Below are 14,242 nucleotides of genomic sequence, written 5' to 3'. Positions count from 1 at the left end.
CCTGCCCTCATTCACATGCTTAATTGTTGTGGTTTACAAATCTGGTTGTACATTAGAAATACATAGGAAGCTTAAAAGACTTCTTACAAATTCTTATAAGCAGGCTTCCCTAGAACTAATGGATCTGAATCTCTGGAAGTGAAGCCCCCAACATCATAATTTTGAAAAAAATTTCCAGATGACTAACATGCAGTCACGGCTGTACCCAGTACCAATTACAAGAGAAGCAGATGGGAAGGAAGCTTTATTTTTGTTGTTGAAATGATGGGTAGGCTCAGGAAAATAAAGATGTTTAAGTTTGTCTCCACTGAAGAAATGTGAAAATTAAAATTCAAGGACCTTTGATTAAAATATAAAGAAACATTTTTTACATTTTTCAAACAAAAATTAACTCCTAATAGTCTTTATTCCCTCAATACATTAAAACCTGCAGACGTATTTATATCAATATAGTGAGATAATTTACCTAAATAAAGATGCTTTCTATTGATTAAATTCTCTAATTTTTCTAAAGTTACATGATACAGATGCTTAGTTACTGTGTTCCTAAAAAGTTGACAATACATACATTTTGGAAATCTGTATGTCATTAAATTCATCAAGAGCATAAATAAGCATTTTATCTGCAATGGTGTTGTAAGTCATTGAGTTTAGAATCTATAATTATAATTTCACTATGAATTAAAGCAGATAAGATAGCAAAGCATATTTCAACAATAGAAGGAATCATGAGCAACTAAACGAAAACATACTGAGGTTTAAGAAAAGACACCTTTAGAGTCACCTTGGAATGCTGAGTAGGTAGTCTAAGGTGACACTCAGCTCATCCATATTTGTCTGCTCCAGGCATAATGGAATTGTCAAAATGAGGCCACTCCGTCTGTCCTTTCCTCCTATTAAAAAAAGATTTCAGTTTAACATGTAATGCATACTAAGCCATAATCCGAATAATATATATTTGAATCCAATCTTACTAAAACAATAAGTTTAATACATAATTTGGAAAATATCTAATGGCTACTTATAGATTGTAAATGTTTATGATAATAAAGGAGAAGTATAGAAAATTTAGAAAAAATTAAAAGGAAAAAAATTCACCCATGAAATCTTCACCCAAACACAGTAAATATCACTTTATTTAAATTTCTTCCATTTAGTGTGCTTCTTAATGTAATCAATTCTTTAAACACCTCTTGTGTGCCCAGCACAGTAAGTATTTGCAAGTAAAATAAAATAAATTTATAATCAACCTAGGAAGAAAAGATTTAAGTCATAAGAAACCTGAATTTGTTATGTTGTATAAGATATATTATAAAGTATTATAAAAAGGGATTTAGAAAATGATTAAGAGCTGCAGTAAATGTGGAAAGTTTCATTAAAAAGTTATGACTTGATAAAAATGGAGTTGGGCATACTGGCGTGCCTATAGGCCTAAGACTCAGGGGGAGGGAAGAGGAAGGGAGGGGAGGGGACGAGGGAGAAGAGGGGAGGGAAAAAGGAAGGGAAAAGAAAGGGAAAAGGAAAGAGGGAAGGAAGAAAAAGAAAAGAAAGAAAGAAAAATGGGTAGAATTTGTAAGCCAAGTGAAAGGAGTATTCTGTGATGAGGAATGATCTGAGTTAACTCACAAAGGTCAGATAGGCATATACTGTTCATAAGACAGTAAAGTTAAATCCTTGCCCAGCTGAGAAGAGTGCATGGGACCTGGATATTGAAGCCTCAAATCAAGGCAGTAGAGTACAGTTACATTTCATGTACATTTAAGTCCCCTTCAGTGTGCCATAAGTGTTAATAATATAACTTTTAAATAATTTTATTCCCACATCATGTCTTTGAAAGTTTGCTACATGTTTGATTTTCATATTGAAGCCCATCTTCTGACCAAATTGACGTTTGAGGTCATTTTAGAATCTTAAAAAGCAGCAAATACTGAAAGAAACAATTCCATATGATCAACAGACATCTATCACTAAAAACTGAAAGGTGTGAAGAAAAAGACTCATATTAGTGACACAAATGCAATTCATAACATATGAACTTCTGTCCTCCATTAAGTCAACCATTACTGCTATCCAACCATTTTGTTTAATGTCAACAAATATTCATTGGAGATGATTCAACTGACTGATCAGTCAATATGACTTCAATTGCATATTTTGTGTTCAGAATATAAGTTTCAATTTTCAAAAAAAAAAATGGATTAACACAAGTGGTTTTCAAACTGCATCCCCCAAATGACTCTGTTGGTTTGGAAAGATTTTCTCTACTACTAAAAACATAGAAAACTACTGGCTTAAATAATCAATGGTCACAAGAGGAAGTTAATAGGAATAGGCTAAGAAGTCTTTCATTTACTCTTCAATGGTAAGCTTTATCCATGCATTAACTCAAGCCCAAAAAGAGGTTCACACCTGGCCCATGGCACCCTGACTCACTGAGGAATTGTTTTTAGAAGATAAATCTAACATTCAGGGCTATATTTAACTCTATTCCCTCAGCTTTCACTCAGGGACAATAAAACAATCACCAGTGTAAAAGTACAAAAGGGGTGAAAGCCAACAGGAAAAAGACTTTCAAGACAGTTATGGTCAAAAGGGTGAAATGCTACACAAAGACAAGTGTCACAAGATGCAAAAATGTCATGGTAAAGATTATAAGAGAATAATAATGTTCACTATTGAAGAGTGTGAGAACACGGGCATTTTCATACACCATTGGGAAAAATAGAGAGTGAAACAATCTTCTTGGAGTTTCAATCTACAAAATCTAACACAAATTTAAATGCATATTCTTTTTATACCACTTCTACTTATAAAAAGGTATACTGCTAAACTCATACAAAATACACAAAGCTTTCTAGGTATAAAATTTAAAAAAAAGAAAAATGCACAAAGCTACAAATAAAAAAAAAGAATATTTACAACGTCATCATTCATATCAGAAACGAATGGAGAAGACATATATATCAAACAATGAGAGAAGAAGTATTAAGAAAGAAGAAAACATATTAACTAAGAAAACGATAATAGTAGTGGAATTCAATTATTTTGTCATTTATAATACACACTAGGAAAACATGTCAATTTACACAGAGACACAACATATTTCGAAAAAAGGACATTGTATTATCAAGGCGATTAGGAAGGGACATAAAGGAGAATAACAGAGAGAAAGCAAGATAATACAGTCCAAATAACTCTGAATTGGCAGAGCATGTAGAAATTTACTCAAAGATCCAAACTCCAGAAATCACTACACCCAATGAACCATACCACTGCTCCCACTCAGACTAACGAAACCAAAAGTTTAAAATGATAAACAAGATCAACAGACTCAATAGACCACTAGCTAGATTAACAAAGGAAAAAAAAAGAGGAGATCCAAATAAGGACAATTAGAAATGACAAAGGTGACGTTACAAGTGATCTCACAGAAATACGAAAGACTTCTGCGCACACAAACTAGAAACTCTGGAGAAATGGACAAATTCCTAGAAACACAGACTCTCCCAAGATTGAATCATAAAGAAATTAAAGCCCTCAACAGCCCAATATTGAGTTATAAAACTGAATTGGTCATTTAAAAATCTACCAACCAAGCAAAGTCCTGACCCAGATGGATTCACAGCCAAATACTAGCAGACACACAGAGAAGAGGTGGTACCAACCCTATTGAAATTATTCCAAAAAAATTAAAGAGGAGGGATCCCTTCTTGTGTGAAGCCAGCATCATCCTGACACCAAAACCTGGTGAAGTCACAACAACAAAAAAGAAAACTAAAGGCTAATATCCCTGATGAACAGAAATGTAAAAATCCTCAAGGAAATACTAGCAAACAGAATCTGGCAGCACATCAAAAAGTTAATTCACCACATTCAAGTAAGCTTTATTCCTGGGATGCAAGATTGGTTCAACATGCACAAATCAATATACGTGATTCACCACATAAAGAGAATTAAAAACAAAAACCATATGATCATCTCAATAGATGCAGAAAAAGCCTTCCATAAAATCCAACATCCTTTCATGATAAAAACCCTTAAGAACCTATGCACTGAAAAAACACAGCTCAAAATAATAAAAGCTATCTATAGACAAATCCACAGCCAACATCATGCTAAATAGGCAAATGCTAGAAGTATTCCCCTTAAGAATTGGAACAAAACAAGGATACCTACTCTCACCACTTGTATTCAATATAGCACTAGAATTCCTAGCAAGAGCTATCTGGCAAGAAAAAGAAATAAAAGGCAAAGAAATAGAAAACAAGGGAGTCAAATTATCTCTCTTTGCTGACTTTATGTTTCTATACCTAGAAAACTCTAAAGCCTCCACCAAAAGGCTTCTAGAACTGATAAATGACATTAGTAACATTTCAGGGTAAAAAAAAATCAATATGCAAAAATAAGTTGCATTTCTAAACACCAGTGACACTCAAGCTGAGAGCCAAATAAAGAACATATCCCCATTTATAACAGCCACAAAAAATACCTAAAATATGCACCTAAGCAAGGAGGTAAAATATATCTACAAGGAAAGCTAAAATACACTGCTGAAAGAAATAATAAAGTAATGAAAAAACATTCCATCGTCATGGATTAAAAGAGTCAACATTGTTAAAATGGCCATACTACTCAAAGCAATCTACAATTTTAATGCTTTTCCCATCAAACTACCAATGTCAATTTTCATAGAATAGAAAAAACTATTCAAAAGTTCATATGGAGCCAAAAAAGAGCCTAAATAGCCAAAGCAATTCTAAACGAAAAGAACAAACCCAGAGGTATTAAATTGCCTGACTTCAACCTACACTATAAGGCTACAGTAACAAAACAGCATGACACTGGTACAGAAACAGACAGATGGACCAATGGAACAGAATAGAGAGAATCCAGAAATAAAGTCACACAGCTACAGCCATCTGATCTTCAAAAAACATGCAATGGGGAAAGAACTCCCTATTCAATAAATGGAGCTGGGATAACTTGCTAACCATGTGCAAAGGAATAAAACTGGACCATATCTTTCACCATACACAAAAATTAACTCAAGATGAATTAAAGACTTAAACATAAAACCTAAAACTATAAAAATCCTAGAAGAAAACCTAGGAAATACAATTCTTGATATCAACCTTAGCAAAAAATGTATGACTAAATCCTCAAAAGTAACAGCAACAAAAACAGAAATTGAAAAGTAGGACATAATTAAACTAAAGAGCTTCTGCACAACAAAAGAAACTATCAACAAAATAAACAGACAACCTACAAAATAGGAGAAAATAGTCACAAACTATGCTTCCATCAAAGGCCTAATATCCAGAATCCCTAAGGAACTTAATTCAACAAGAAAAAAATAAATAGCCCCATTAAAAAGTGGACAAAGAATATGAACAGACATTTCTCAAAAGAGGACATACAAGTGGCCAACAAACACGTATATCACAAATAATTACCGGAATGCAAATCAAACTGGCAACAAAGTATCATCTCATATCATTCAGAATGTCTATTATTAAAAAGTCAAAAAATAACAGATGCTGGTGAGGCTTCAGAGAAAAGGAAGTGCTTATGCATCGTTGGTGGTCATGTAAATTAGGGTTCAGTCACTGGAGAAAGCTGTTTGGAGATATCTCAGAGAACTTAAAAAAGAGAAATCTATAAAATAATGTGTTTTCTTGTAGGTATATACCTAGTAATGAGATTGCTACCATTCAATCCAGCAATCCCATTACTGGGTATATATCCAGTGGAAAATAAATTGCTCTATCAAAAACACACATGCATTCAAATGTTCCCTATGGCACTATTTACAATAGCAAAGATATGGAATCAACCTAGGTGCCCATCAACAGTGGAATGGATAAAGAAAACATGGTACATGTACATGATAGAGTACTACACAGCCATAAAAAAACATGGAAATCACGTCCTTCACCACAACATGGATGCAGCTAGAGGCCATCATCCTAACTGAATAGTGACACAGAAACAGAAAACCAAATACTACACATTTTCATTTATAAGTGGGAATGAAATATTGAGCACATGTGGACATAAAGATGGGTGCAACAGACACTGAAGACTACTCCAGGAAAGGGAGAGAAGGGGGAAAGGGCTGAAAAACTACCTACTAGGTACTATGGTCACTACCTGGGTGATGGTGATAGGACTCCACTGTACCGCAAACCTTAGTATCATGTAATAGACCCATGCAACAGACAGATACATGTACCGCCGAATCTAAAAAAACTGAAATTAGAAAAATAAATTGGACTGCCAAGAGTACAGTACAGAGTTAGCTCTCCTAGTTCTCCACTCTGATTTAAAGATGTCTTAAAAATACCTTTTAAACAAAACTGTCATTTAAAAAAAATACATTTGTCATACTTATCAAAGAAAAAACTATTAAAAAGTTTGTATATCAAACACTTCAAATTTTAAGAAGAAAACATACCTGAAAGGAAGGCTAGTTTTTTCTTCAGAATGGGTAATATTACAGAGGCCTCCATTTTGCTCCAGTGAACTTCCTTAATTCTGAAAACACAGAAAGTTAAATGTCAACTATAAGCTAACAATTATTCCAGGAACTACATCCTAATGTTGGTTTATCCCAGAGTTTGTAAACCTGAGAACTACTGACATTCCGAGCGAGATAATTCTATTTTTGTAGGGAGTTATCCTGTGTATTGTAGAATAGTTTGCAACATCCCTGGCCTCTACTCACTAAAAGCCAATACCACCTCCCTTTCCCAGCTGTGACAACCAAAATGTCTCCGACATGGCCAAATATCCTCTAGTAGGCAAAATCACAAGTGGTTGAGGATCACTGGCTTAACTCTCAGAGTAATACTCTTGGGCTAAAACACTGCCTGGTACATAACACAACTAAAAAAATAATCTGTTGAATAACAAATGAATCAATCAAACAGGCAGTCAATCTATTGCTTTCCTTATTAATTATAAAGCTTAATATCAAACATCTGATTCTTTCCATTTCACTATTAAACGGCTTTAATTTCTCATATTTTTACACCCCTATAACATATGATAACACATCTTATCCTGTTTATCTCACTATATTTTCTAATACATTGTTTCAGTTTTTTGCCCTCATTGTTAACTGCCTCCATCTTTCTACATTTTACAGTTTTTAATTTTCCAGGGACAATTTTGATTAGGGCAGTTAATCTTTTTATACCAGGCCACAATTCTCTATTTTTTGCTTCAGTCTTCCAGGGTCTACTCAGCCATAGCCAGGGGTTATAGCCAAATACAAAAAGGAACTACCCTTATAGCAAGGGCTAAAGGCAAGACAGTTTCCCTTAAATGGAGGTTTTGCCATAGCAGGCATTCAGACTTGGCCAGTCCAGTATACTATCAAACTTTGATTTTGAGGAGAATAGAACCTTTCAAACAAAACAACAACAAAATTGGATTCAATTCTATTATCCTTGTATACTTAGTTTCGTATCTGAGAGAGTATTCTCCATCACATTGTATCCCTTCCTCCCCTGTTCCATCTCACACCCACCCACCATCACAACACAGAGCAGTTCCTTGGAATACACTGTGAAATTTTATCTATTTAATAAAAGCATATTCTCTTGAAGACAGTTTCTAGCAGAGCAGAAAATATGACTCTTTGCATGAGTACATTACTTATTTGGCAAACACCTGCTATGAACCTATCCCACTTCAAGCTCTTCAGGCTGTGCTACCAGCTATAGCTAAAAACTTAATAAAAAGCCCTGCCCTGCAAAAAAAAAAAAAAAAAAAAAAAAAAAAAATCTTTAAAAATCAAAAAAATAGATGTTAAGGAAAAAAAGATGAAGTTTTAACACTGATCAGATAATGGGTAATTAAGCAAGACTAAATAAATCAGTACATAATTTTATAGCTTTTGTGTATACAATTTTAAAAAACACCATGACCATTTGTATTTGTCTTCAAAGAAAACAAACTGTCCAACCAGATGATTTATTCAAGTTCCCTTGAGTATTTGCAATTTGTTTATTAAGTTTGTTCTATATTACTCCAGAAAATAGACTAGTAGGAAGTAGGAGGGAAAAAGCTCACATTTTATATCTTTAATCTAAAACTAGTAGCACTTCATGTTTTCAGATCAATAGCTTTTTCTGATGAGTTGTTATCCAGTTATACAAGAACCCAGACAGCCTGGATTCACGTCCTAGATGTTCTGTCTTGTGACCAGCTTGTTGAAGACCTGATTTGAAAGTTTGATAAGGGATGATAATAATAATTGACTAGGTATTTATTATAAACTATGCACTGTTCTAAACAATCTCTTTTTATTATCTTATTTAGACTTCATAACAGTTCTACGAGGTGGGTACTATTATTTATTAGCGCCAAGCAGCTTGTTGTTTTCCAGTCCCACCACGGGACAAGCCCCATCTATTCCTTCAGACTCAACTCTGGGTTGCATCCTAAAATACTGGGATAAATTTGACCCTCAGACTCTCAAAGAGAAAGTTTAATTTTCTTGTGTAATATAACATGGCCACCTTATAAACTTTCAGATCAGGAATCCCCCTGGCCTCCAGGTGGGACCCTTGCCCCCAGTACTATTTTACAGCTTGCCATTTTCTGTTGCAACTCTTCTAAATGGTCTGAAGTTCCTATGTCCAGGCTTTCATGACTCTCTCTCTCTCTCTCGGGATCCTGATCTCCACCAAACTTCCTGAATGTGCACAGCTTTATTATCTGGCCCCACTGACTCTTCTGACATTATGGATGGACTTTCTTTTTCTCGCTTCCGTTCTCTCCAGCTAGCTGGATGGGTTGAGACCAGACCTTCTTCTCCTAACAAACTACCTTCACATTCAATCACACCTACTCCGCCTGCTCCCTCTCCTTCACCTTCCCCTCAACATCCCAAACTTCGATGTTGTTTTCCAGTGCTTCTTTATCAGGGACCCTTCTCCCCTTCTCATACTAGGTCACAGGCCACTTATGATCCCATTTCAGCCCCAGAAAAAGTTTTGCTGCTCCAGGACGTGGCAAATGGGGATCCAGGAACCATTAGAGTCCATGTCCCTTTTCCAGTGTCTAATCTTTCCTAAATAAAAACTAAGCTTGGCTCTTTCAGTTGGGGCCTTTCTGGCTTCATGAAGGAATGTAAAGGACTACTGCTTCCTTCTACCTCACTTGGCAGGACATGTATATTACTTTCACCTCTTGTTGCACCCATGAGAAAAAATCTCACATTTGGTCTCTGGCTCAAAGGTGGGCAGATGAGGTGCATACCCCAAGCCCCTAGGAGTTTGGCCCAGGGAAAGCTGCAGCACCTGCCACTGATCCTAGGTGGGGTTATCAAGAGGGAGCCCACAGCAGGGAACATTATAATCACATGATCACTTAGCTGATTGAGGGCATAAAAACGGCTATATAAAACCTGTAAATTATGACCAACTAAGAGAAATAAGACAGGGGTCAAATGAAAACTCAGACGTATTTTATTCCAGGCAGGCTGAAGCTATGAGAAAATATACTAATATGAACCCCAAGAGCCCAGAAGCCCTCATCATCTTTGCTGTATATCAGCCAGGCATCCTCAGACATTAGACATGAACTCTAAAAGCTAGATTAGAGACCACAAACTTCTTTCCTAACATTGCTGAACACAGCCTTCAAGTTCTTCAATAATTGGGAACAGAATAAGGGGGACAGAGCTACAGAGAAAGAAAAATGCAAGGACAAGAGACAGGATTAACTGTTGGCTGCCTTAGAAGCCTCCAGCCCATTCGAGATTGTCCTAAGGACACCTCTCCAAGTAAGTATCCTCGGTGCAGAAGGACAGGCCACTGGATATGGTTTGGCTCTGTGTCCCCATCCGAATCTCATCTGAAATTGTAACCCCCATGTTTTGAGGATGAGAATTGTAATCTGCACATGTAGAGTGACGAAAGTTATTAGATCAAGGGGGCGGTTTCCCCCATGCTGTTCTTGTGATAGTGAGTTCTCACGAGATCTAATGGTTTTATAAACAGCAGTTTCTCCTGCCCTCCTTATTTCTCTCTCCTGCCACCCTGTGCAGAAGGTGACTGCTTCCTCTTCCACCACGATGGTAAGTTTCCTGAGGCCTCCCCAGCCATGCAGAACTGCGAGTCGATTAAACCTACTTTGTTTAGAAATTACCCAGTCTTGGGTATTTCTTTATAGCGGTGTGAAAATGGACTACATAGAAACTTCAACCTAGATAGTCCTATTTCAGGGTTTTAAAATATAGCCCACACTCATTCAAACAAGCCCTAGCAAGAAACCTAACAACAATCTCTTAAGTGGGGATAACTTCTACAGTATGTAGATGACCTCCTCATGTACTCCCTCCCTCCACAAAACTCACACACCAACATGCAGTACAAACCTTAACTTCCTAACAAAAGGAAAATAATTTTTGTTTAATTCAAAGGTTACTTAAAAGTTATATATAAAAACAAGGTAAAAGGTATGAGGGAATAAGAGAGACATGAAAGAAAGTTATAAATGTAAAAAGGTACTTTGGGAAAGGAAGGTTATATTCAAAAAAAGATTTTATATGAGAAAAAAATCTTGTATGGTAAAGTTTTGTTCTAAAGTAAAATGACTGGTTTAAGAAAGAAGAATGGTTAAGTCACAAAGTTCAAGCATGTCAAAAATAAGTCTGTATAGGTCATAAGAAGGTTTGTGAAGGAGAATTTATGAAAGAAATTTTGTATGTGATTAAGTTGGTTATAACTGAAAGGGATTTAGGATAGTTTTTGTAACATTGCTCCCCCTATGTTAAAACAAGGTTTTCTTAAGGTATTAATCTGTTCTTAATAAAACTGCAAGAAGTTTTACTTTTAATTTTATAACGTTTATTTTAAAAGTTTCTCAGAATCATCTCAGTTTAACCTTTGCTGTGTCTCGCTGCTTTCTGCTTTTTCTCCCCTAAAGAAGGCCTAATATAATAACACTCTCCTGTTTTTGTCAGCTCCTGTCAGATTTTCCTCCAATTCTAACTGTTACTATGGCCTAATGCTAAACTATTTCAACTTTAAGGTCAAAAAAATTAAGCAATGTTTTCCTCCAACATAACTTTATTCTGGACCCCTGGCTTCTCTTAATATGTCTAAAGTCTCAATGTAATCAAAGAAACAACTTATGCTGTTCCTAAGAGTCACATACTCCCCTGCTGAACACACATTTTCTGTTTTTAATTAAATTCAAACACTTTTTCATCAAATTTAACTTTCAGGTTATCTAAATGGGCTTCCAATTAAAAAAAAAAAAAAACGCCAAAAAGCAAAAGGTTTTTGTCTCTCTTTTTGGCCAACATTAACTTAAAAAAACAAAATATTATCTTCTAGAATTTAAGTTTCACTTTCAGGATGATGCTGTGATTTGGATCAGTCTCTTCTCAATGATGCCTGCTACCTTTACAAATCTCCCCTGGATTCAGCCGGACACCAGTTTCACCTTCATATACTCCCCTCTCTCTGATGAGCCCCTTCCTCCAAAAAGATCCAATATCCTAAGTCCCACAATCTGAAACCCATAGAGTCTCCTGACAAACCAACAACCATAGGCAGGGTCCACTCCATGCCCTAGGCATGCCAGGAAGTGGCTGGAAGATGAGACCTCCACCCCACCGCCAAAGATTTGTCACTGCTGTTCTGTCACAGCGAGTGGGGGAGATGTGAAGTCCTGATAAGTCAGCAACAATGAGGAAGGGGTGATCCCAGATGGGGAACAATGAACAACTGTTCTGACAGATGGCTAATCACAAACAACCTGCAGGCACAATGACCTTGTTCCGCAGATAGCCTCCTTGCAACATGACTATACAACTTCCCTCTAGTCCCCGCCTCTTGGCAGACAACGCTTTCTCTGTGTGCTACCCACTGCAACCTTGCAGCGTATTTTCATGCTTTCTCTAATAAATTTGCCTTTCTTTACCTACAAATTCCTTGGTAAATCCCTTTAAAACCTGCAAAGCTGCCCCAGGCAATAGAATCCACAACACCCAGGAGTTCAAGATCAACTTGGGCAACATGGCAAGAACCCCATTCTATTTTTTAAAAAGGCAGGGGAGGAGAACAGTTCAGAGAGCTTTCAGGTGGGTGAACACATCAAAATGCTGGAAGAGTGGCACATGCAGAGAGGGCACAAAAGGTCCACGTGCCTCCTCCCCCAATATCTTGCCCTATACATCTCTTATGTTGGCTGTTCCTGAGTTGTAACCTTTATAACAATACAGTAATCATAAGTAAATTGTCTTCCTTTAGAGCTGTTTTAGTGAATTCTCAAACCTGAAGGGATTGGGTATGATAAGAACCTTGATTTATAGCCAAGTCAGACACAAGTGTGGGTAATCTGTGGACCCAATACTTGTGCCTGGCATCTAAAATGAGGACAGCCCAGAAATGGCACTTAAAGTGAAGACAGCCTGAGCCTGTGGTCCCAGCTACTCAGGAGGCTATGGTGGGAAGATCACTTGAGCCACAGAGTTTGAGTCCAGGCTGGGCAACATAGCAAGATCCTTGTCTATAAAAAACAAAAAGAAACAAATAAGTAAAGTGAGGACAGTCTTGAGGGACTGATCCCTTAGACTCTGGATTTAATAACTCCAGATACATACTGCTATAATTGAATTGGATTGTATGACACCCAGTTGGTGTCTGGAGAGCTGGAGGATTGATTGGTGCAAAGAAAAATCCCACACATTTGATAAGAGAAATACTGTCAGTAAAAGTGTGTGTGTGTGTGTGTGTGTGTGTGTAGATGAAAAAAGAAAGAACTTTTATCTGAGGAATGCAAGTCTTTAATTACCAGACCAAGAGAGACACTAAAAGGAGACCACAATCATATCCTACTCCCCATTTTGAGCGTGTTTTCATCTCCTGAAAATGCTTGCTATTGTCAAAAATAGCTATAAATAAACCTAATAATGCCCCACTGGACATTATAACCCACACTCTACAGCTTAACAATGTATAGCCAATCACTAATCCATGTTATTTCTGTGAACTGATGAGAATTCCTGATAAACAACTTTTGTTTGCCTTTAAAAATCCACTTTTAACTGCTACTAATTAAAGTGCATGTTCAGGATAATTTGAATCTGTGCTGCCAGGTTGCAGCCCTCGAGCTTAGCAGGAAAAAAACAAAAAACAAACAAACAACAACAACAACAACAAAAAACCTCTCTACTTATATTAATGGTGCCTCAGCTTGTTTCTTTTAGGTTAACATACATACAGACATGCCAATGCCTTGATTCATGCTAAGGCACCAGCACTTTTTCTTACCAGTGCTTTTACACCATCAGCACAAACGTCAACACAGTAAACAGAGCAAAAAATAAAATAAAACCTAAGAATTATAAAAAGCAGTTTTGACCTCAGGGACTCCTGAAAGCTAGAAACAAGAGAACTAGTGATCTGGGCTGTCCATGGGATGCTACCACAGAAAAAAATGCCAAACTTGAGGGAGAAATGTAGATACAGAGACAATAGTCACAGAGACAGAACTGGCTTCCTAACCAGATTTTCCTTATGGTTTATGAGCAGAGAAATTCTCAGCTGCCTTTAATTCCTTCCTGTTTTTTGAACTTACTTCTCCATCCTTCTCATCAATTCTGTAAATTGCAAAATAAATCCCTTTTCTGCTTAAGTTAGCTAAAATAGGCTCCTCTTTTAATTAGTGGAGAAAGTTGGTACCAGAAGCAAAACTAAAATTCAGAGTTTAGTAGACTCTCTCTAATTACTTAAAGCTTTTTTTTTTTTAACTCTGTTGCCATTTATTTTGAATAAAACTGCCCCTCAATTTTAACCCTTGCCATAGTCAAATCTAATTAAACAGCATCCAAGAAATAGGAATACCTAGAATACCTAAGATCCCCCAAGGCATAAGAAATGATGCAGGTGACCCTTGGAGTGAAATCTATTAACATTATTGAAGCTTTCCCAATCAAATTATTGATTTTATGCCAACAAGTGCTCAAATTTAGCTTTTCACAACTGCATTCTCCATATCCCTAAAAAGGAAAAGGAAAATGGTTTTAGTCTCTTGGTCCAGATTTACTTTGGCAAACTATAATATCCAGAAACAGTCTTCCATTCACCACTATCTCCTGAGAGATGGGTACTTTATTCAAACTTTCATATATTTTACACAACCACTTCAGTTATGGTAAAATACTGGGTTTTACCCATATTTTATATGGTAAAATACTGGGTTTTAAAAAATTAAACAGCTT

The 14,242-nt window shown here is 36.4% G+C and overlaps 1 protein-coding gene across 7 annotated transcripts in view; it reads right to left on the bottom strand.

Moving 5' to 3' along the window:
- The window catches only part of SESTD1 (SEC14 and spectrin domain containing 1), a 150,943-nt gene that overhangs the window by 84,888 nt on the left and 51,813 nt on the right, over positions 1-14,242 (bottom strand). For all 7 annotated transcript variants that reach the window (XM_074399402.1, XM_074399401.1, XM_074399397.1 and 4 more), the window contains 2 exons: positions 6,455-6,534; positions 785-893 (listed from right to left, as the gene is read on the bottom strand). In XM_074399402.1, the coding sequence (XP_074255503.1) occupies positions 785-893; positions 6,455-6,534 (189 nt within the window). The remainder of the gene's footprint in view (positions 1-784; positions 894-6,454; positions 6,535-14,242) is intronic.

Source organism: Saimiri boliviensis, chromosome 5, assembly GCF_048565385.1.
Source record: "Saimiri boliviensis isolate mSaiBol1 chromosome 5, mSaiBol1.pri, whole genome shotgun sequence".
NCBI classification, from domain to species: domain Eukaryota; kingdom Metazoa; phylum Chordata; class Mammalia; order Primates; family Cebidae; genus Saimiri; species Saimiri boliviensis.
Note: the sequence above shows the minus strand (reverse complement) of the source record. Positions and strands in the feature narration are given on the sequence as shown.